Genomic DNA, 25,663 nt, shown 5'->3' on the forward strand with positions numbered 1-25,663 from the left:
TTTTATTTGCTATTTTACTTACCCCGAGCTGCTTGGAGCAACGTGGGTGGTCCCGGCTCGCCCAGCGCTCACCAACGAGAGACGCTAGATGCTCCGACGATTTATTCCATTGAAAATGGTTTACAATAAAGTTTAGACCCCCCCCAATGTTCACCCAATGTTCATTGTAGGCGGCGCGACGTATTCCAGGGTGCCTATCCCGAATTAGTCCGGGATATTTAATGAAATGAATAAAATGATAAGAGGCCTTCTGAAGCCTGGCCTGATTTTTCTAGCTACTAGCCGAAAGCTAGCAACCCCCCGGCCGGCCGTTATTTGCGAACGAAAACGCCAATCTCCGCCTAATCCAATGAAAGACCACATCTTTGAAGGCTTATATCTCTGGATTGTGTCTTTAGGGAAGCGGCGCGAGGTTTATTTACGGTGAAATCGCCCAAAAATGATCTTTTAGATGACAAAATGGGAATAGCCATTCTGTTAGCATTATCATCCGGGACCTTTCCATGACGTGCATGAACGTGAGCACGTGAGGTCCTGGAAGGTGAGGTCCTGGAAGCTAAAGCGCTCGCCTATGAGAGATACCCTGGCATTCTATGGCCCCTAGAGGGCGCTGGCACTAAATGAGTTAAGGTTAAGGACTCTTAATCAAGTAATTTGACGCCACCCACGCGTCTGTACGACAAACGGTTCATGAGATATAGGGTCACTTCCTGTTTGGTGAGGGGCACTTCCTGTTTGGTGAAATAGGCCCCAATTAAGGTTAAGGACTCTTAATCAAGTCATTTGACGCCTCCCACAAGTCTGTACGACAAACGGTTCATGAGATATAGGGTCACTTCCTGTTTGGTGAGGGGCACTTCCTTTTTGGCGAAATAGGCCCCAATTAAGGTTAGGGACTCTTAATCAAGTCATATGACGCCACCCACACGTCTATACGACAAACGGTTCATGAGATATAGAGGCACTTCCTGTTTGGTGAAAGGCACTTCCTGTTACAGAGGGGGCAGGGCTTAATCAATTACAGCTCATCCCTATTGGCCGGAAAAAGACCAAAGTTGTTTGTGCATTTTAAAGTTTAAATCACGTTGCTAGGCAAAAGTATGGCAGAGTTATGTGGCGCCAAAGTTTCTGGGGTTTTTTTCTGAGTCCCCCATTCAAAGTCAATGGGGGGTTTTGCACATAGTTTTTTACGAATTACGTTGCCATGGTAACGCGGATCGGAAAGAAAAGTAATAGCACACCATTCCTGGCCGAGCCGCACATTTTGATGTATATATTGCGGGGGTGGCGTAAATCGTGCGGCAGTTATTACGTGCCTAAATTTCCCCCATTCTAAGTCAATGGGGTTTTTGGGCGTTGTTTTTTGCGAATTACGTCGCAATGGTAACGCGGATCGGAAAGAAAAGTAATAGCACACCATACCCGGCCGAGCCACACGTTTTGATGTATATATTGCGGCGGTGGTGTAAATCGTGCGGCAGTTATTACGTGCCGAAATTTGTGGCGACATTTTATAAGTAACTAGAAAACAAAATTTCTAAGAAATTTTAAGTGTGCCTGCAGCTCGCTAAGTGTGTGCAACCTTGTGTAACGGTTGGTGTTAGCATTAGCATTTTTAGCATTTTTAGATTAGCATTAGCGTAAGTAGCGGTTAGCATTAGCGGTTAGCAGTTGGGACTGTGGGACCACCCACCGAGTTTGAGACCAGTAACGTGTTGGGAAGTGGAGACATGGATGTTTAAAGCCCAGCCAATAGGAAGGCAGAGGGGGTGGGGCTTAAGCAATTACAGATAATTCCTATTGGACATGTAAGTACACACAGCGAGTTTCGAGACGGTACCATGCTGCAAACTGGAGATATAGCTGTTTAAAGCTAAGCCAATAGGAAGATAGGGGCGGGGCTAAAGAGGGGCGGGGCTTAAGTAATAAGTCCCTATTGGCCGCATGTTGTGAACTGGAGTAGTCTATCTAGGTCGTCCTCAGACGAGCCCTCCATCGTTGTTTCCAGTCATCTCGGTTCTCCATACATCTGGCCAGCTCATTGGTGTTCTGTGTCCCTACGTCTTCCTTGAGTATGTCCACGTATGTTCTTGTGGGACGTCCTCGCGACCGGTGCCCATGTGTTGGCTCCCACAGTACCAATTTGCTGGCTGGAAGCTCCTGGTGTCTTTGGCAGTGTCCTGCTAGTCTCATTCTTCTGGTGGCAATTTTCTCGCTTACCCTTGGTATTCCCTCATACAGGCTCCTGTTGGTAACATGTGCGCTCCTGTTGATGTTGAGTACTGCACGCAACATTCTAGTGTAGCACCCATTTAGAGACTTCTGCAGGGTTGGCTTCAGGGTCCAGCATTCACTGCCATAGAGGAGAACAGACTCCACTGTTGCAAAGAAGAAGCTAAGTTTGATTTGGCGGGGTCAGGTAGGTTATAGGTGATAACCTCAGTTTTCTTAGCATTTAGCCTGAGACCAACTTTGGCACACTCTATCTCCACCCTGTTCAGGAGTTCTTGTGCTTGTTCCATGCTGTCGGAGAGCAGGCTGATGTCGTCCGCATAGTCCAGGTCTGTCAGAACTACTGCGGGATGCCGCCTTGACCTCCTTGGTGTTAGCGTGAAGCCAAGCTCTTGTTCTCGTCCACCTATGGCTTTCCTGAGCGCATAATCCAGAACTATGATGAAGAGGTAGGGGGCTAGGGTGTCTCCTTGCATTACACCAGCTCGGATGTCAAACACCTCACTGCTGCCGTCTGGGGTCACCACTTTGGCCCTTGTTCTTGCGTACATGGTCTCGATAGCCCGGAGAATGTTGGGAGGGACATTGTAGGCCTCAAGGATCTTCACCATCTTGCTTCTGTGGATAGAATCAAAAGCCTTTTTGAAGTCAATAAAGCACAGTACAGCTGCTAGGTTGTCCTTTTTCACCTCCTCTATTAATCTCCTTAATGCCAGGATCTGTGCTACGGTTGTTCTCTCCTCTCGAAAACCATTTTGGTTCTCTCTCAGGTGAGGGTCGATGGCATGCCGTATCCTGTTCAGTATCATTCGGTTGAAGACCTTAGCAGTGATACATGTCAGGCTGATGCCTCTGTAGTTGTCTGGCTTTGAGAGGTCCCCAGCTTTAGGCACCGGGATGATGTTGAGGCTGGAGTAGTGGCTGTTTAAAACCCAGCCAATAGGAATACAGAGGGGGCGGGGCTTAATCAATTACAGGTCATCCCTATTGGCCAGAAAAAGACCAAAGTTGTGTGTGCATTATAAAGTTTAAATGACGTTGCTAGGCAAAAGTATGTCAGAGTAATGTGGGGCCAAAGTTTCTGGGTTTTTTTCAGAGTCGCCCATTCAAAGTCAATAGGGGTTTTTGAGCGTAGTTTTTTACGAATTACGTCGCCATGGTAACGCGGATCGGAAAGAAAAGTAATAGCACCCCATTCCCGGCCGAGCCGCACATTTTGATGTATATGTTGCTGGGGTGGCGTAAATCGTGCGGCACTTATTACGTGCCAAAATGTCCCCCATTCTAAGTCAATGGGGTTTTTTGGCGTAGTTTTTTGTGAATTACGTCGCAATGGTAACGCGGATCGGAAAGAAAAGTAATAGCACCCCATTCCCGGCCGAGCCGCACGTATTGATGTATATATTGCGGCGGTGGCATAAATCGTGCGGCAGTTATTACGTGCCGAAATTCTGTCGGAACATTATATATATATATATACTAGAAAAGAAAATTTCTAAGAAATTTTAAGTGTGCCTGAAGCTCGCTAAGTCTGTGCAACCTTGTGTAGCGGTTGGTGTTAGTGTTTCGTTTTGAGAGGGTCGTTCCCCCTGAAAAACACGTTTTGGCATGAAACGGTTACGTTTTGCGCATTTGTGGTGCCCCATATGGGTCGAAGTGGAAATGCTTTTGGGTATATGTTCAGTATAGCGCCCCCCACTTGTGATTAAAATGTGGTGTTGACTGGATGTTTCGTTTGTGATTTATGGCTACTTCTTACAAAACGGGCTCCTCCCGCTAACTTTGGAACCCTGTTACGGAAGAACGGTATGGACTATCAAAATATCGTTTAAATATGTTTATCGCATGAGTCCATAGATCGTGTGTATCGATTTTTGTGACATTTGGAGAAAATATGTAGGAAAAGGGCCTATATGAGGAGATGCGTCATGACCCAAGGAATCCAGGGAAAAAGGAATTTTAATTTTACGACCCACGGTTCAAGAGTTACAGGCCGAAAGGTAAAGTGGACTGTTATAGCGCCACCATGAGGCCAACTGACGAAATCATTTTTTATTTAATCCTTGATATCATTATAAATCTCCTCTCCAAGTTTTGAAACTGTAGCCCCTATGGTTTGCGAGAAAAAAAATATTGAATGTGAGTTTTTGCGATTCCCATTATAAGTCAATGGGTAAAATTAATTCACTAATAAATTAATATCAATTAAACGATACAACTTTTCTCTTAGAAAAGTAATAGCACCCCATTCCCGGCCCAGCCGCACGTTTTGATGTATATATTGCGGCGGTGGCGTAAATCGTGCGGCACTTATTACGTGCCGAACTTTGTGGCGAAACTAACTACTTAATGACTTAATTAAGTATGGCGGATTACAATAAGTGTTTTGCCATTGCATGGCAGGCACACTTAACTAAGTACTGGATATACAAATATAAACAACTAGAAAAGAACATTTCTAAGAAATTTTAAGTTTGCCTGCAGCTCGCTAAGTCTGTGCAACCTTGTGTAGAGGTTGGTGTTAGCATTAGCGTTACATTTTTTAACATTAGCATTTTTTGCATAAGCTTTAACATTATGGTTCTTCATATGACACCACCCACATGTCTGTACGACAAACAGATCACGAGATAAAGGGTCACTTCCTGTTTGGTGAGGGGCACTTCCTGTTTGGCGAAATAGGCCCCAATTAAGGTTAAGGACTCTTAATCAAGTCATTTGATGACACCCACGCGTCTGTACGACAAACAATTCATGAGATATAGGGTGACTTCCTGTTTGGTGAGGGGCACTTCCTGTTTGGCAAAATAGGCCCCAATTAAGGTTAAGGACTCTTAATCAAGTCATTTCACACCACCCGCGCGTCTGCACGACAAACGGTTCACGAGATAAAGGGTCACTTCCTGTTTGGTAAGGGGCACTTCCTGTTTGGCGAAATAGGCCCTAATTAAGGTTAAGGACTCTTATTCTTATCATTTGACGCAACCCGCGCATCTGTACGACAAATGGTTCACGAGATCAAGGGTCACTTCCTGTTTGGTGAGGGGCACTTCCTGTTTGGCGAAATAGGCCCCAATTAAGGTTAAGGACTCTTAATCAAGTCATTTGATGCCATCTACACGTCTGTACGACAAACGGTTCACGAGGTAAAGGGTCACTTCCTGTTTGGTGAGGGGCACTTCCTGTTTGGCGAAATAGGCCCCAATTAAGGTCATGGACGATTAATGAATTAAAGCTGCAAGCAGCGATGACCGGGCCCTCGCAGCTCTACCCACGTCACAAGGCCAGCAGCCAATCAGAAACCAAACAGGAAGTCAGCCATTTCGACTAATTAGTGGCGTTTTGGCACATTTTTGGCCGTTATCACGGGTCGCACTTTAACGACAGTTTTTTGAGAAAAATTTTTTTGTGAGAAAAAAAAAGTTTTTTGAGAAAAAAAAAGTTTTTTGAGAAAAAAAAAGTTTTTGGAGAAAAAAAAAGTTTTTGGAGAAAAAAAGATTTTTGAGAGAAAAAAAAAATTTGAGAAAAATTTTTTTTTGAGAAAAAAAACAATTTTGAGAAAAAAAAATTTTGAGAAAAAAAAATCTTTTGAGAAAAAAACATTTTTGAGAAAAAAAAATGTATGACACCAGCCGCGAGTCTGTACGACAAACGGTTCATGAGTTATAGAGGCACTTCCTGTTTGGTGAAGGGCACTTCCTGTTTGGCGTAGGAAGCGTCAATTAAGGTTAAGGACTCTTAATCAAGTCATATGATACCAGCCACAACTCTGTACGATAAACGGTTCATGAGATGTAGAGGCACTTCCTGTTTGGCAAAGGGCACTTCCTGTTATAGAGGGGGCGGGGCTTAATCAATTACAGCTCATCCCTATTGGCTGGAAAAAGACCAAAGTTGTGTGTGCATTTTAAAGTTTAAATCACGTTGCTAGACAAAAGTATGGCAGAGTTATGTGGCGCCAAAGTTTCTGGTCCCCCATTCAAAGTCAATGGGGGTTTTTGCGCGTAGTTTTTTGCGAATTACGTTGCCATGGTAACGCGGATCGGAAAGAAAAGTAATAGCACACCATTCCCGGCCGAGCCGCACATTTTGATGTATATATTGCGGGGGTGGCGTAAATCGTGCGGCAGTTATTACGTGGCGAAATTTCCCCCATTCTAAGTCAATGGGGTTTTTTGGCGTCGTTTTTTGCGAATTACGTCGCAATGGTAATGCGGATCGGAAAGAAAAGTAATAGCACCCCATTCCCGGCCGAGCAGCACGTTTTGATGTATATATTGCGGCGGTGGCGTAAATCGTTCGGCAGTTATTACGTGCCGAAATTTGCAAGAACATGACCGACTTACTGACTTAAGTATGGCGGATTACAATAAGTGTTTTGCCATTGCGTTGCATGGCAGGCACACTTAACTAAGTATGGCGGATTACAATACGTGTTTTGCCATTGCATTGCATGGCAGGCACACTTAATTAAGTGTGCCTGCCATGCAATGCAATGGCAAAACACTTATTGTAATCCGCCATACTTAAGTCATTAATGTTCTTGCAAATTTCGGCACGTAATAACTGCCGCACGATTTACGCCACCGCCGCAATATATACATCAAAACTTGCGGCTCGGCCGGAAATGGGGTGCTATTACTTTTCTTTCCGATCCGCGTTACCATTGCAACGTAATTCGCAAAAAACGACGCCAAAAAACCCCATTGACTTAGAATGGGGGAAATTTCGGCACGTAATAACTGCCGCACGATTTACGCCACCCCCACAATATATACATCAAAATGTGCGGCTCGGTCGGGAATGGTGTGCTATTACTTTTCTTTCCGATCCGCGTTACCATGGCAACGTAATTCGTAAAAAACGATGCGCAAAAACCCCCATTGACTTTGAATGGGGGACTCCGAAAAAAACCCAGAAACTTTGGCACCGCATAACTCTGCCATACTTTTGCCTAGCAACGTCACTTAAAATTTATAATGCATACACAACTTTGGTCTTTTTCCGGCCAATAGGGATGAGCTGTAATTGATTAAGCCCCGCCCCCTCTCTATTGCTATTGGCTGGGTTTTAAACAGCCACTTCTCCAGTTCACAGCATGGTACCGTCTTGAAAATTGGTGTCTGGACTTAAACGGCCAATAGGGACTTAATACTTAAGCCCCGCCCCCTATTAAGCCCCGCCCCTATCTTCCTATTGGCTGAGCTTTCAACAGCTATATCTCCAGTTTGCAGCATGGTACCGTCTCGAAACTCGCTGTGTGTACTAGAGCCCGACCAATACCATTTTTTCGACCAATACCGATATCCGATGTTGGAGAGTGTTAGAGCACCGATACCGATATCGATACCGATGTTTTGTAAAAATCATTTTTTATTCATTTAAGATCATTTAATTGACTGCTCGCCCCTCGGATGAATGGTCAGATTATTGCATTTTTGTCAAAACTTTGAGTTTGGTCGCAGTTATCAATTTCTATTGCTTGTTGGATAACAATACTCTTTTAATTTGGGGGTTCTGCTGTGTATTGTCTCGTTTAGGAATTAATATGTGTCTTTTATCTATTTATTTATTATACAATTAATATATCGGATATCGGTGGAATAATTCACCGATACCGATACCCTTCCGATATGCTCCAAAACGACCGATATATCGAACTGACCGATATATCGGTCGGGCTCTAGTGTGTACTTACATGGCCAATAGGAATTATTTGTACTTAATAAGCCCCGCCCCCTCTGCCTTCCTATTGGCTAGGCTTTAAACAGTCATGTCTCCACTTCCCAACACGTTACTGGTCTCAAACGCAGTGGGCGGTCCCACAGTCCCAACGGCTAACCGCTAATGCTAATGCTAACTAATGCTAATGCTAACAAATGCTAAAGCTAACACATGCTAATGCTAACAAATGCTAATGCTAAAAATGCTAATGCTAACAAATGCTAATGCTAACACATGCTAATGCTAATGCTAACAAATGCTAATGCTAATGTTAACACATGCTAATGCTAACAAATGCTAATGCTAACAAACGCTAACAAATGCTAATGTTAACACATGCTAATGCTAATGCTAACAAATGATAATGCTAATGCTAATACATGCTAATGCTAAAAAATGCTAATGCTAACACATGCTAATGCTAATGCTAACACATGCTAATGCTAACAAATGCTAATCATAATGCTAACAAATGCTAATCCTAATGCTAACACATGCTAATGCTAACAAATGCTAATGCTAACACATGCTAATGCTAACAAATGCTAATGCTAACACATGCTAATGCTAATGCTAACACATGCTAATGCTAATGCTAACACATGCTAATGCTAACAAATGCTAATGCTAATGCTAACAAATGCTAATGCTTACAAATGCTAATGCTAACACATGCTAATGCTAATGAATGATATTGCTAACACATGCTAATGCTAACACATGCTAATGCTAATAAAAATGTTAATGTTAAAGCTAATGATAAAAATGCTGATGTAAAAAATTTGAATAATGATGTTAATGTTAATGCAAAATGCTAACACCAACTGCTATACAAGGTTGCACACACTTAGCGAGCTGCAGGCACACTTAAAATTTCGTAGAAATTTTCTTTTCTAGTTAATTCATACAGTGCCATCCGGCCACAAGGGGTGCTAGAGTGCCAGAAAAATCTCCATAGACCTTCTTTATAGCTTTCGTCGACCCTCCCCCAACAGGGTTGTTAAGTAACGGATTACATGTAACGGGATTACGTAATCAGATTACAAAAATCAGGTAACTTGTAAAGTCTCAGGTTACATTTTAAAATGTGTAATCTGAATTACAGTAATGGATCTGAATGATGGGGGTTACATGCTGGATTACATTCTCCTCTTGCCATCATCAATTTTACAAATAAGTTATAAAGCCAACAATAAAATAATCAAGTTGAATCAGCGAAAAGTACTGCCTTTTGCTTAAGTAGAATTCTGTTGTCCTTTTCCTAATTTCATAGGCTCAATATTCTTGTCTAGTTATCAATGGTAAAACTTGTTTTATTTAATTATAGAGTTTTGCTAAACAGTAATCCAAAAGTAACTGAAAGTAACTAGTAGTTACTTTTAAAATTGTGATAATCAGATTACGTTACTGACTACATCTTCTTTGCAAGTAACTTGTAACTGTAGGGGATTCCTTTTTAAAAGTAACCCTAACAACCCTGTCCCCCAACTGCCTTGTGTTTTCACTCCGGTCAATGCTGTGGGTGTCGAGAGGAGGAAGCTAGCTGACACGTAGCCAAAATGCTAACCCCTTTAGAAGCCCGATCTAAAGCTATTCCAGCCGCAAAAAACTTTCTCATTGGGTCTGGGGACACAATCCGGAGAAAATCCTGTCTAAAGATGTGATTTATTATTGGAGTGGGCGGCGCGATGCGGCCGTTAGCGCGAATACGGCCCGTGGATGGCCGAGTCTAAGTCCCGGCCATGGATGGACGTTTAGACCGGGGCTTCGTTGAGGCCTCCGATTTCAATAATTCATTTTATTAAATATCCCGGACTAGTTCGGGATAGGCACCCTGGAATACGTCGCGCCGCCGACAGTATAGATTGAGGTTTTTTTGGGGGGCTCTAAACTTTATTTTAAACCATTTTCAATGGAATAAATCGTCGGAGCATCTAGCGTCTCTCGTTGGTGAGCGTTAGGCGAGCCGGGACCACCCACGTTGCTCCAAGCAGCTCGGGGTAAGTAAAATAGCAAATAAAAAATTGTTTTTGATCCCGAATATCCCGAACTAGTTCAGGATAGGCACTTAAAGGGTTAAGTGTGCCTGCCATGCAATGCAATGGCAAAACACTTATTGTAATCCGCCATACTTAATTAAGTAAGTAACGTTCTTGCAAATTTCGGCACGTAATAACTGCCGCACGATTTACGCCACCGCCGCAAAATATACATCAAAACGTGCGGCTCGGAAAAGTAATGGTGTGCTATTACTTTTCTTTCCGATCCGCGTTACGATTGCGACGTAATTCGCAAAAAACTACGCCCAAAAACCCCATTGACTTAGAATGGGGGAAATTTCAGCACGTAATAACTGCCGCACGATTTACGCCACCCCCGCAATATATACATCAAAATATGTGGCTCGGCCGGGAATGGTGTGCTATTACTTTTCTTTCCGATCCGCGTTACCATGGCAACGTAATTCATAAAAAACTATGCGCAAAAACCCCCATTGACTTTGAATGGGGGACTCCGAAAAAAAAACTGCACTCATGTCATCAACATGGATCTGTCCCATATAGCGCCACCTTCAGGCCAATTTTTTAAAACACATTTTTTGGACACTACTCCTACAGATTTTGCCCTAAAATCACGCAAATCGGTACACAATATCTCTACACTCATGTCATCAACATGGATCTGTCCCATATAGCGCCACCATCTGGACGATTTTTGAAAAACACATTTTTGGACCCTGCTCCTACAGATTTTGCCCTAAAATCACGCAAAACCGGTACACAGTATCTCTACAGTCATGTAATCAAAACGCATCTGTCCCATCTAGCGCCACCATCAGGACGATTTTGGAAAAACAAATTTTTAGCCTATTTGTGGAGATAAGCGACCAACGGTCGCTTATCTCCCGATTAGGGAGTCTTACTGGTTGATAAATGCAGTCAGAGTGGAAGTAATTTTATGTGTTATGTGGTTCATCCAGTTGAGTTAACTAGCAAATTAAATAGAGAATCTGTCATCCAGAAGTGGGAAGTTAACATTATCAGTCTTACATGGAAAGGGTTAATAAGTCTGGTTTGTCATAGTTTCATAGTTTTAGACAGAAAAAAAGAGATGGACTTCCTATTTCCTGACGGGCCTGAGCATCTGAACATATTTCTCTACATTTAGGTGAAAGTTGGAAAGTAGCATGCTATGACTGATTTGTTGTAAGGATAATAATAATAATAATAATAATAATTTCTTAAACTCCATTTAAGATAAAAGGGTTAATCGTAAACAAAACAAAACGAAGGTAAAGAGTATTGATTAATTACGATTCTGTCTGAGTATCTTCGGATCTCACAAAATACTTTGATAGGAGCTTTTCTTGGGGGCAGGCCTTTGATCAGGATTTAAACCGTGTTTACCCAATTAAAATAGATTGGGTGTGACAGAATGAGAATGTATATAAAACAGTCAAAGGGGATGAATGGGATATACGTCACTTCAAGGGCTAGTGTAAGTCGGGGGTTTGGTCAACAGCCATTAAACACTGCTGATAACTTAAAGGGGAAAAGCACCCATTTTCAACATTGCAATATTGTGTGTGTGTGTGTGTGTGTGTGTGTGTGTGTGTGTGTGTGTGTGTGTGTGTGTGTGTGTGTGTGTGTGTGTGTGTGTGTGCGCGTGTGTGTGTATGTGTGCGTTTAGGTTGTCCGGCTGTATGGTCACAGAGGAAGGCTGTCCTCATCTGGCCTCAGCACTGAGATCAAACTCCCATCTCAAAGTGTTGGAATTAAACTACAATAATCCAGGAGACGGAGTGGTGCTCCTTACTGCTCTACAACTGGAGACTCTGAGGAAGAAGACACTCTCTCTTGCTCAGTGTTCAGCTCTGGTCTTCGTGTTGCTGTCATCAGGAAAGGAGCTGGACGTGTTTGACCTGAAGAAATACTCTGCTACAGAGGAGGCTCTTCTGATACTGCTGCCGCTGGCCAAAGCCTCAAATAGAGCACTGTAGGTGAAATGATACCTGGATACATTTAACATAATAAATCATCTTTTTTATTACATGAAAGTATACAGTATTTATGATTTTATAACTATCTTCAGGCTGAGTGGCTGTAACCTATCAGAGAGATGCTGTGAGGTGTTATCATCTGTCATCAGTGCCAACTCCTCCAGCCTGAGGGAATTGGACCTCAGTGACAACGATCTACAGGATTTGGGAGTCCAGCAACTCTCTGTCGGACTGGGGAGTCCACACTGTTTACTGGAGATCCTCAGGTCAGTATTCCTGAAGCGTTTCAACCCGTTTAAATCGTGGTGCATGTGCATATAAGCATGTGTAAAAGTTTTAATACAAAGAACCAAAGTGATGACAATGTATTAGATAGTCCCCCAGGAATCCACGATTCCGCGATTGTGGAAATTATTGCGGATTTCTCGGCGACCCGCGGAATTCACGTTAATTTGCGGATGTTTCTGCCGTTTGCGGAATAACAGTTGCGAGTGCCGGCAGAGGGGCGTTGAGTATTTATTTTACTACATACATTCTCATTCCATCACAAACACTCCAAATTGGGTAAACAGTTTTAATCCTGATCAAACGCCTGCCCCCAAGAGCTCCTATCAAAGTATTTTGTGAGATCCACATACACTCAGACAGAATTACGTGCAACAATTGTAGTCCGGACTTCCTGGAAAAACTAAGGAACTGCTGCCAGTCGAGTGAACTACTGGCCAATCACAGCGCGTCTTTTCCAGGATTTATCAATTAATCCATGTCCTGATGTTACACGGCTGTGTGGCTCAGCTGTTCTTACAGGCTGCGTACGTAAAGACCCGCCCCCACCTGCCTCTGATTGGTCTACCAACGTCCCTTTGTGTGACGCACATGGAAGCGATGCACACGGATTCCCTTGGTTAATGTAGGCACAGACGTTGGCTGCCATGTTTGTGCTTGTGTCCAAAGTGGCCACTGATACCCGAAACTGCATAGTATGACTTTAATGCACAGGCTGCAGGAGGCTCCTCTGAGGCTGCTGACTGAATGAGAATGTATGTAAAACAGTCAAAGGGGATGAATGGGATATAATATGTAACTTCAAGGGCTAGTGTAAGTCGGGGGTGGGGAGTAGCCCCCACATTGTTGTTATTGAAACATAACAATGTTGGAGATAAACGTTGAATTCTTCGCTGCTGGAAACTTAAAGGGAAAAACACGTATTTTCAACATTGAACTATGTCATAATATACTGTACCTTAGAGGAGTTGTGGGGAATAAGAACCCCCCCCCCTCCCTCTGTGTTGCCTAAAACTGGAGGATTGATTGTGGGGTCATTCATGGCATGAAGAGTACATCTTGAAGAGATATACTTAGTTGTACTTGTACATAGTTCAGTGTTGAAAATGGGTGGTTTTCACCTTTAATTCTTCAGACAAATTGGCCAAACCGATCATGTCATCCCTTAGTTTCACATAGCAGAGGTCCTTTTGTTATGACAAAAATGGCCAAACCAGCAGAAACATTGTATTGAAATAACCTGTGTGTGTGTGTGTGTGTGTGTGTGTGTGTGTGTGTGTGTGTGTGTGTGTGTGTGTGTGTGTGTGTGTGTGCGCGTGCTTGCTTGCGTGTGCGTGCTTGCTTGCGTGTGTGTGCGTGTAGGTTGTCCGGCTGTATGGTCTCAGAGAAAGGCTGTTCTTATCTGGCCACAGCTCTGAGATCAAACTCCCATCTCAAAGTACTGGACTTGGACTACAACCATCCAGGAGACGGAGTGGAGCTCCTCTCTGCTCTACCACTGGAGACTCTGAGGTATGGACAGAACTGCTGCCACTCACTGTAAATGTGTTTTAGTTTGTTTAGAGTAATGAAACAAATGACACAGCCTAAGGTCGAGATGCAGTCAGGTTGTGCAGCAATATCCACATTTTGGCCATATGGTTTTACTGTTTAAAAAAAACAAAAGTAATAATAGTGTTCTAAATATATATAGAACGAAACAATGTCATTCTTACACATACATACACATACATACACATAGGACACCATTTTTCATGTATAGGCCACGTTAATAGCCTAACTAAATTTTTACAGCGATCTAGTCTCAGTCAATGTTAAATACAGCGCTCATTTCATCCATCAATCAAATGATCTACTCATTGCCTACATGCATACAGTTGTTACACTTAACACATAACAGTCTCACACTCCACAAACGTTCAAAACCAGCCGGTAATAACTGACCACTGCATTACTCACATCCATACATCAAATTCACACGAAAAGACCATGCAGCCAAAAGCACTATCACTGTAACACAACACACACACCAACACAGTGCTGGCACTGTGCGTAAAGACGCACAGTGGAGAGCTGCCCAAGTGCCCAACAGATTGACCAAAGCACAATGCAATAGAATAGAATAATAAACTAACTTGTTTATATATCCTACCTTATTGAATGAGCATCCGTCGCATCAGTGCGCTATTCTCTGCGACCAGCGGACCAGGTCGATGATGCAGTCCTTATCCAAACACACAAGAGTCTCTTTTTCCATTGCCATAAAGCTCTGTGTTCATCATCATCATCACCTACTATTCCTTCTTGGGCCGTGGCCATTCCAACGCCATCATCCCCTTCCACGTTGTTGTTTTTATCTGTCACTCTCAGCGCCGGCGACTCCTCCTCTGGGATAATAATAATAATGCACTGTCCTCCACCTCCAGTCTGTCCAGCACCGGGCTCTGATAGCTCCACGTACCCGACAATAGGTGACTTGGCTGTGGGTAAATCATCCGATGTAGACAGCACTACTGGCCGGTAGCGACGCCTCCTCGCCCTCGCTGACAAAATCATTCTTTTCAGCAGGCTGCTGCTGGGCAGCATCTGCCTCCAGATATTTTCGTTTTTTATCTCTTACTTTCTCCGCAATTTACACTCACGGTTGAACGCTGGTCCCATCTTCTATATGTAACGTAAATTCCGCCACCATTTTTTTAACTAGTTACGTTGACGTACAGAGCAAACCACTTGAGCAGGGGAATGGAGTCTCTACCTCCCTCTACCAGTCACAATCACTTCACCCCCCCTCCCCCCCTTAATGACTCTATTAGGGCCGATGGGTGGTGACTGCATGCTTTTATAATTATTCGTATTAAATCTTTTTGGGGAGGGCTCGGCCGCGGTGTCAACCACTGAATGAAAATCATATGGTGATGCTGTAGAATATTGTTTAATTGTTTCTATTATTGAATGGAATAGACCTTTACATTGCATTTCCTCCACCCCCAGTGTTGAACATGATGGCGAGCGCATGCTGCAACCAGGTCTGAAGAAGTGTGAGTGTGAATTCTGTTTCATTCATTATATCAAAGTATCACACATCCAGCTATGTAAATGAACAGTTAGTATAGCAGCATGTGGCATTCACTCATTCACATCCTTCTGTGAATGAAGATGATAATCACTATATGTAAAGTGTTTTAATTCCCCAAGAGCCCCTGTAAACGGATAAGGTTGTAACGGTTCAAACATCCATTCTGGAGTTTTGATTCTGCCTTCCATGGCCCATTTTGTACTTTTTACTCCACTACAATTATTAATCAGCTTGCAGATTTATTATTACAAAACAAACATTAATCACTTCAGCTCTATTTGATACTTTAGCTGTTCCAAAAGATCTGATCTACAAGCTCTTGTAGATCTGCCACGGCACGCGCGTGTGTGCATTTGCGTGCGCGTGTGTGCATCTGTTTGTGTTTAATACGTTAGTAAGTTAAGTACACTGGCTGGGCAGCAGAAGAGAGACGTCACATGTCACTCGCGTTTGTGAAGGAACTTATAACTTTAATTCAGGTGGAAAACATTAGGCTACCTTCTTTTGGGTGAGTTAATCCAATATCGTGTCATTGTTTGGTCCACATGTAGAGAACACACATAAATCGAGAGGCAGGGGAAAAACAGGAGGAGAGGAGGAAAAATAAATAAATAAAATCATCCACAAGCACCGAGGCAACAACAGGATTTTACCCCCCAGACGAGCGCCCGTCTCTGGCAGGGACGGATCAAAGGGAAGATAGGCCCTGTGCGACAGCCACCAGTTAAATAAAGTTAAATAAAGCCATGTCGTTCGTACCTTAAGAAAGAAGAAAATATCCAATTTTATATTGAGGTGCCCAGATGTCCTAAGGTGCTATTCTTTGTAGGCACACAACACAACGTGTCATCCAGCTTCTTTGAACAGCGCCGAAAACTTTAGTTCACGTATGGTAAATGTTAAAGCTATCCACATGTCCTATGGATGTCTGTAGTTAACCCCAAGTAGCATATTTCACTGTGGAAACACATGTTTAATTTGTGTATTCAGATAAAGCCCGGTGCGATATTTGTTTATCAGCGTGCTGTCAGAGAGAGGTTCAGACAGTCACTGTGATTGATTGAGAAACCAGTAGTTCTATACCTCCCGCCCCCCATTCGCTGTGATTGGTTTAGAAGCCATGCTATGGGTGCTTCAAAGGGTCAAAACAGGCGAAGTTCAGATGTTCTTCTCCTTAATCATATTGCGTGTTTATACAATCATAAAAAATAAAATAAAAGATTAAATCCGAGTGCCCCTATTGGCTCAGTGCCCTGTGCACGTGCACACATTGCACAAGCCAAGACCCGGCTCTGATCTCTGGGCTTGCTGGTCAACAGTGCCTCACCGGCTTGGGAAGAGACACGCCCCCAAGCTAGTACATAGACGCATGCTTCACTATATAATGGATATGAAAAAAAGGGCGGCGGATTCTTAAAAAAAAAAAAAAATATATATATATATATATATATATATATATATATAAAATGCAAACGTATGCAGACACGTTGAGAGTCAATTAAGGAAGTTATGACTTGACTTTATTTGAAAGAGTGTGAAATATTGTAATTCCCAAGCCGTGTTCCCAATGAGTTTCAATGGGATTTTACAGAATCACGTGATGTAGATCAAACGTCAGACGTCATGATTTTGCTCGGCCATTCCCGAGCAGGTGGAGGAGGAGTTTTGAGAAAGTAGGCACCATAACTATATGGTTGCATTGGAAAATATTTTCACAACTACCTACATTGGGACAAAGTAGATGCCATTGTGCTACTCTCACTTTAATTTGCTTGATTCAGTATTTAGACATCTGGTATTGATTTCATCAGACACGCCCCCTTCCTATACCAACTCACTGTAACTTCAAACTCCATTTTGACCATGATAGATTCATTGAAAACACCAAGCCCCCAGAACGGCTTGTAAACATTGAAGCGGCCGCCCTACTGGCCAAAGCTGGAATTTCAGGCGGGGTGAAACATAAATGCACGAGCATAAGAGCGTGCCGCTGGGGTCTACAATAGGGTTCAATGGACGTCGACGTTGTTCGTGACGTCATTACGTCTCAACGTCAAATATTTTGGTCACTAGGTAGAGACCAATTTCCCCCAGAATGCACCTGGATTCACCCACAATGCACTGGAATTCAGCTACTTCTGCATGCTTCAAAACGCCACTGAGCATTTGCATTGAAATGATAGCTGGGGGCGGGGCTGGTCCGCTCTCTATTATATATACTCTATGGAAAACACCCATTATTTTTTTCTGGGGACTCATACTTCCCTCCGGATACATGAGTTGGCCGCAGGGACGTGCTGGCCATTGGGAAAAGCGGGACAATTCCCGAACGGCCGGTTCATTCTCGGCCGGTCCAGGCCGGCCATTTGGAGAAAAAAATTAAATAAAACGTCGGCCTTCGTTCCATTTTGGGGGCTAGGCGGCCAACAAAATAAATCGTCACTGTCGGGCAGAAACCTTGTATCTCCAAGTTTCAAATTTCATTAAAACGGTTCTACACAGCGGCAGAACCGCCTACTATAATGGGGTTTACTCCACTGTGGAGTAGAAGTAAATGTATTGGAAATAGGAAAGTAAAGTACCCTACGAATACCTCGAAAGTACATACTTGAGTAATCTACTTAGTTACTTTACACCACTGTCTACAGCAAGCATGGTTCCCAAACTTTTAGCCCGTGACCCAAGAGAAATTAAATGTTTGGGGACCCAAACTAGTAATAGTTAAAAATTGCGGACCAAAAACATATATACATATTTCCTCTCTTTTTCCCCATATTATATATTTTTTACATTTTTAATTACTCCCCCCAGGACTGGCAGGTGGGCGGGTGGATGGGTACATGTTAGGGTTTGCTTTGTCTTGTATTTTGTTGTTCTGTTCTTTGATGTGTTGTCTTACAGTATCCCTGTATAGTGGCGTTTCCATAAAGCCACTTAATGCGCATTAACGGCTTATTCGCAAAATATTTTTATGGAAACACTTCAAAATGCGAATAAACTTTCATTATCCGCAAAAAGAATTATCCGCTTGGAGGAGGTGGATTTTGAGGCTTTATCGAATAAACTAAATGCGCATTTGTGAATGGAAACGGGTCAGACAATAAATGTGAATAGATTATGATGTTAGCCCACAAAACAAACCGGTTGTTTGTTACACACGGACTGACACGACCGTGTGTAAATTCCTCCTGCTTTCACCTCCCGGAGTCAAGACATCCGTGGCTAACCCTTGTTGTGTTGCGTACCAAAAGTGGCCGATCTACAAGATCACAGCAGCTCGCATCCGCGTCGCGTTGTGAGCTTGCAGATCGGCCACCTTCCAGAGGACGCTGAGACTTGGATGAGCACTGTGCAGCGACGCGACCGCGGTCTTCCCGGTGAACCTGAGCGCAACAGTGGGGGCACGGGAGTGTGGGGAACACACACCAGACACCACTGACTATTGCTGATGATGATGGAGAGGTTATATAGCTTTATGTATTGAGAGGAACTCTTGCCAATTTCGTAAGAAACTCGTCGCCAATTGTAATATATTTATTTGGGGCCATGATGATGACTGATAACCCCTTCTTCCCACTACTAGACAGCAACCGAGTCACAGTAGTCAGACGTGCAGTAGTCACGTCTCGGTTCGGTCTGAAAAAAATCATCCTGATCAACTCATGCGACCGTCGCTAATTCGAATGACACCCGCAAATGGAAACATGCTAAATTTGCTTTGTCTTAATGCGTATTTCTGATAATTCGCTTCCCTAATTCGAATACGTTTATGGAAACATGGCTTATGTCCTGTATTTTATAATGGGAAAAAATCTATAAATATATATATTTAAAAAAAAAAATATGCAGATCTACAAGCTCACAACGAGTCACTTCAAGCGGCGTTGTAAACTTCTAGATCGGCTATTTTCAGGACCCATACAATGTGTCCGTGACGCGACCCACGCATGGGTCAGTGTTTGGAAACAGTGGTCTTCTGTAGCCACTACTACCCAATAAGGTATCACAACAGTGCAACATTAGCACAACAGCCAGCAGCATTATCTTATCATCACTAGTCACAACTCACCAGCTGCTGTCCTGCTGAAGATGAGAGGACGCTATTTATGGTATGGTATGGTTTTATTTCGGTTTTCAAAATACAATGTTTAAAAAGAAAACATTTAAAACAATAACAATTTAAAATAAATACGCAACAATGTTGCCGAAAAGGATTTAGGCTGAAGCCGCAGCTTATGGTGCCTACCCTTTATGTCTCTTCATCTTACATCAGAAACGAAATATCTGATACTTTCAAAACAAACAATACAAGGACAAAACTAAATATATAAAAATATATATATGATATGTATAAAAAGAAAAGAATGTTATGCATATCCAACTTGAACAAGTATTTTATAAATTCAACGTTTTATATGAATTTACTATAATATTTTTAAAAGTTATCTTGAACTGGTACAATGAACTGCACATTTTTAGGTCGTTTTCACAACTATTCCATATTTCCTGTGCCCTGACTGATGTACATTTCCTCTTGATATTAGTTCTTGGTGTCGTCATTTCAAAGTTAAGTTTACCCCTCAGCTCATATTTGGTCTCTTTAATTTGGAACAGTCTCTGAATGCTGCATGGAAGTGAATTATTTTGTGCTTTATAGGCTATCAAAACTGTTTTCTGGTTTACTAGGTCATAGAATTTTAAAATATTATGTTTAATAAAGAGTTTATTTGTCGATTCATAATAATCAGATCTATTTATTATTCTTATAGCTCTCTTCTGCAATATATAGATAGGATTGGTATTTGTTTTATAAGCGTTACCCCATATCTCCACACAATAAGTAATATAAGGAACTATGAGAGAACAATAAATCAAATACAGTGATTTTTGGCATAGGATATGTTTAGTTTTATATAGAATTGCTATAATTTTAGACATTTTTAATTTTACACTATTTGTATGAGATTTCCAGCACAATTTATCATCTATCATTACTCCCAGGAACTTATATTCTCGTACTCTTTCTATCTCCATACCACTTATTTTAATTATTGCTTGTTGGTTTATTTTTCTTGTGCCAAATATCATGAACTTAGTTTTAGTTAAATTCAGTGATAGCTCGTTTATGTCAAACCATGTTTTTAAAGTTTTCAATTCTTCTTCCATCGCATTCAGCAGCTGTTCCAAACTCTTCCCAGAGCAGTAAAGGCTTTTGTCATCAGCAAACAGGACATATTTTAATATGGGTGACACTCGTGAACCTTGTGGGACGCCATATGTGACTCCTTCCAATTCTGATTTTACATTATTTAATTGAACATATTGGTCTCTATTTGAAAGGTAGCTTTTTATCCATGTGTTTGCTATTCCTCTGACACCATATCTCTCCAATTTATTTAGTAATAAGTTATGATCAATGGTGTCAAAAGCTTTCTTCAAGTCAATGAACACCCCCACCGTGTACTCCCCATTTTTAATTGCAGTTGTAATTTCCTCTACTAATTCCATTACAGCCGTCGAAGTGGACCTATTGCTTCTAAAACCATACTGGTTATTACTCAACAGATTGTGTTTTTCTATGAAAAAGTCTAGTCTCCTGACAAACAGTTTTTCAATCATTTTTGAATATTGTGACAGTAGAGAGATTGGTCTGTAATTATTAAAAAGATGTTTAGCTCCATTTTTGAAGATGGGAATTACTTTTGCCGTTTTCATTTTGTGCGGAAAGATACCAGTGTTAAACGATTGATTACATATATAGGTGAATGGTTTTACTATGTTACCTATGATATTTTTTACTAATGACATATTTATTTCAGTCCAATCAGATGATTTTTTATCCTTAAAGGGGTGGTGACATCCAAAAATAAATTTTGAGTTTTTTATGCTTTTTTTAATGTTTCCTGGCCTCAATTACACCAAAAAAAACGCAACTTTTGACATGCAGTGGTTTTCCTGCTATCTGTGTGTTTGTGCTGGTTTCTGCATAATGAGTCTCAAACGCGCAGTTCATTGGATACTGGACTCATACGTCGTCAGTCGATTCACCCCCCCCCCCCCCTCCCCCTCCTCTCTCCCCTCTCCCAGTGTCCCTGTCTGTATTTCTCAGGTATTTCTCCACAGCCCAAGTTTTGAGGAAGTGACCTCTTACATTATATTATCCTTTAATTGTAAATATGGGCATATAAAATATATTTACCCATTCGGATATCTTATTTACATCAATATCCTTCATATCAAGTAGTCAGTTTATGCTTTTGTGAAATAATGAAAATCGCTATATATCGCTATGTATTTTCCGCCCTGGCTGGGTCCGTGGACAGCGCCTCCCTCCTCATCACCGAGTCCCCGAGGACAGCGCACTTTTCCCGGGGGCAGAGCTCCGTGGACCGTGGAGCAGCCGACTATAACTCCACGCTGTCCTGTCCTCCCTCCACACACAAGGGGACGGCGACTCGGAGAGCAGACAGTAAAACGCTATGATAACACAAGCAATAGGTGGTTCTCTAAACGGAGGCATTTAGACAAAATATGTTACTATAATAACTACAGAAGGACCGTGAAGTGTTTCTGCAGCGCGAAGCAGAGCTATAACGTTACCGCGTACGGTCTAAATTGAACTCCGCGGGGGTACAGATGTAACCACAGAGATCCGGTAACGTCGGTCCCGGGGAAGAAAAAAACACTCGCGACTCTCGATGCTGTTTAGTGTGTGCCTCGTCAGGGCTCAGCTCAGCCTCTGTGTGTCAGTGTGTGTGTGTGTGTGTGTGTGTGTGTGTGTGTGTCACAGTGTGTCTCAAAGCAAAGCAGCGAAACACATGCATCGCGTCTGCGAGCATGCATCTCTCGGTCATTGTGTTGGAGCTGGGCGGACCTCTCTGTGTGTGTGTGTGTGTGTGTGTGTGTGCGCGTGTGTGTGTGTGTGTGTGTGTGTGTGTGTGTGTGTGTGTGTGTGTGTGTGTGTGTGTGTGTGTGTCGTGTGTCGTGTGTGTGAGCGTGCGTGCGTGTGTGGCCAGTGGCCAGTGGCCACTTTGGGTACCAGTTTGAGAACTGCTGGCTGAAGTGAGTGATTTGTATTAATAATCAAAATCCAAATGATTGTAGTGGAGAGATAAAGTGCATTTGCCTCTGAGATGTAGTGGAGTAGAAGTATAAGAATTGAAAATTGGAAATACTCAAGTAAAGTACAAATATTCAAAATTGTACTCAAGCTATACTAATATTTGTTAGAATGAGTGGGAGAGAGAGGCTCCCCTGGTGGTGATTATAGAGTATTTCAGGTGAACAGACCGTTTTTCATGACACCTAAACAGAGAGAGAGACCATGGCTCCATGGAGTGGATTTTCAAGTTTAAACATTTTAAAACATGTTTTTAGGACCAGGGCAAAGACTTTTATGATTGGTAAAAACAGAATGTCATTTAACCTTTAAGCTGGTGTACTAGTTCAAGTATTTCTGTTTCATTAACTTCACTTTAATGCCTTTATAGCCTACGTTGTCTTGTCTTCAAATCATCAGATCTACAAGTTCACAATGCGTCAAATGTGACACATAGTGAGCTTTTAGATCAATGTGTCACAATGCGACATATGAGCTTGTAGATCTGCTTTCTTCACTATTTTTGATCCAAAAATGAAATTGTAACAATGTTGACAAATGTTGATAATTTGCCCAAAATAATAGATTAAAATATAAAAAAAATGAATACATTTACCGCTATTGATTCCGGATGGAGATCCAGATTTCATCCGGAATCAATGGGGTAAATTTACTACAATACATTTGTTGTCTTAAGAATGCACACTCACACCCATTCACACACGCACGCACACTCTTAGGAATGCGACAAATACCCAAAAAATATCAACTCAAGTCTCGATGGCGTGAGTAATCAATAGGAAAAAAAAGTATATTGGGGGTGAACTACTCCTTTAAGTTCGGTTCAGGTCATTCTGACCCGTTTTACATTTTCATTTGAAACAAAAAAAAGTAGATTTTTTTTTCACCTGAAACTCACTGGCCTTAAAGATTCCTCTATGATGAAGATGCAGAACAAAGTGTTCCTCCCCGAACTTAAGATAGCAGATCTACAAGCTCCCAGTGTACGTACTAGGGATGCGGAGATATACCGGTACGGATCGTAATCGCGATACAAACGTGCACGATACGAGTGAATCGGTTCATACAGTGTGTACCGGTACAATAGACAGCTGAAATCGTGATGGATCGTACCGTGAGTGTCTGGATCGGTAAATTCCGCGGTTGTATCGGTTCTTCCATATAGTATTTCATTCTATCCTGTGTTTCCGAGGCACCATGAATGCACCATCATCAGCCGTTCAGCCCCCTCCCCAAAAGCCAGTCTTTAACGCAAGCTGCGACTGCGACAGACGAACATCTGCACTCTGTCTGCAGCATGCAAGCAACCTGGGAGACAGACAGTGCAGCGAAATGCGAGTGAATCAACACAGACAAACTAGCAGCCCCACGGGTTAAAAAGATGAAAGATTAGTGGTACAGTAGCTACATAGCTTTATAACATCCAAGTCCACTGCGCTGATTGTTGTCACAGAGTAGCACAGGCTGAGTGATATGTAATCAACAGCCGTTTCTTAGCGAACCCCCGACGGACAATTGATTGAGATCATCTTCTGCGCTATATTAACTGCGCCCACACAACAACAATGTTGCTGGGTGTTGTAGGACTACTGCTTGCGTTTAAAACAAAGTATTTGTCACTGTTCTACAACTTTCCTGCAATGATGCAAGCAACTCTCTCACTTTCTCTGCTGCTAGTTCTGCTCTGGGAAAGAAGCCTAATTTATACATCGCAGTACAAGGGTGTCGCACCTAAAATAGCAGACCTACAAGCTCACAATGCGTCGTGGATGCGACGCTCTGTGAGCTTGTAGGTCCGTTTTTAAAACATGTTGGCTATAAAAATTGCATAATCCTGGATTAAATATAATATAATATAATATAATATAATATAATATAATATAATATAAATAATATAATATACAAACCAGGGAGGGACTTTATTGTTTTTCAGGTCAAGGACCCCTTAGCTCAGACAGAGATCAAGCAGGGACCCTCGCTGTAGGCTAGGTATTATAACCTACTCTGGCAGGCCCCCTGTAATAACCATGGATTGGGGTTCCTGACCCCAGTTGAAGACAGCAGCTTTGTGTTCTCCCAGAATACTATATGTTGGGTTGTTAGACAGAGCCTAATACAGTGAAACAATAAATTGCCTTGAATTTAAATTTCATACATTTTAGTCGCTATGTTTTGTAAGTTTTGGGATGTGGGCTTGAATCGTGGTGAATTGTGAATCGTATTGCATCGTATCGGGAACAGGGGTGAATCGGGATGTATCGTATCGGCAGGATTTCAATGTATCGCAATTATATCGTATCGCTGGCAGTGTATCGAGGTGCGTATCGTATCGCCTCAGTGGTAGATATTCGCATCCCTAGTACGTACTGCTCTGTGAGCTTGTCCAATAGCATCCAGCTGCAGACTCACAGACCACGTGAGAGTTGATATGTGAGCGCTCCTCTCCTCTCCTCTCCTGCGATCGGGGGATAGTCACACGGGAGATAAATTAAATCTCTCCTGTGATTCGCTAACGTCTATGGTGAAGTGTTCTGGGTACCATGCGTACATGTAGCTCCTCCCTGACCACTACCGATTGGTCTGGGGTATTATAAGTCATATCTAGCTTGGTGCCTCCCACAATGTCCCTCTGTGGCCAAAGGGCAGACTTATTACACTATTACTACTACTATTGCCCTACTATTACAATAATGTGTCACAGTAAGATGCGTTCTGAGCTTTTAGTTCACTTGTCTTATGTAATAGATGGATAAAGAAAATTACCAAGTGTAGGCTCCTTGGGAACCCTGTCAGCGGGTCCTTGGTGAGAATGAATGAGGTCCACACACTTGATTCACTGGAAGGTTCGCTCAACTCTTGTTGCTTATAATTCTCTTCTGGACTTCAGCGTTTCTTGGGTGCGGGATCAGGTAAGTATACGTAAAAAGGTAAAAACCGCACTCACTTTTAAGTCTTAGGAGTCTTTTTTATTAATAATGCAGCAGCAACAGCTTGGCAGACAGACGCGTTTCGGCTCTAGGCCATCATCAGTGTTACTGAATGTTAGCATGCAGGACATGACGTATATAGTTGTTTCACTGATTACAGGATGCTGAACAGCTGTGTCTATTAACAAATGACATCAATAATAAAAAAGAAAAACAATAAACAGTAAACAGTAAACAGTACTGTGCAGTGAACAGATTTCTACACAATTTGCTACACAACCAAATGCAATTATAAAAAA

The 25,663-nt window shown here is 42.3% G+C and overlaps 1 protein-coding gene across 1 annotated transcript in view; it reads left to right on the forward strand.

The window, feature by feature from the left end:
• Positions 1–25,663, forward strand: part of LOC308285305 (NACHT, LRR and PYD domains-containing protein 3-like) — a gene marked incomplete at both ends in the record, with an annotated part of 46,771 nt that overhangs the window by 13,333 nt on the left and 7,775 nt on the right. The window contains 3 exons of the mRNA XM_080726021.1: positions 12,049–12,222; positions 13,604–13,753; positions 14,612–14,727. Of these exons, the coding sequence (XP_080582147.1) occupies positions 12,049–12,222; positions 13,604–13,753; positions 14,612–14,727 (440 nt within the window). The remainder of the gene's footprint in view (positions 1–12,048; positions 12,223–13,603; positions 13,754–14,611; positions 14,728–25,663) is intronic.

Source organism: Nannobrachium achirus (assembly GCF_963921795.1).
Source record: "Nannobrachium achirus genome assembly, chromosome: 5".
Lineage (NCBI taxonomy): Eukaryota > Metazoa > Chordata > Actinopteri > Myctophiformes > Myctophidae > Nannobrachium > Nannobrachium achirus.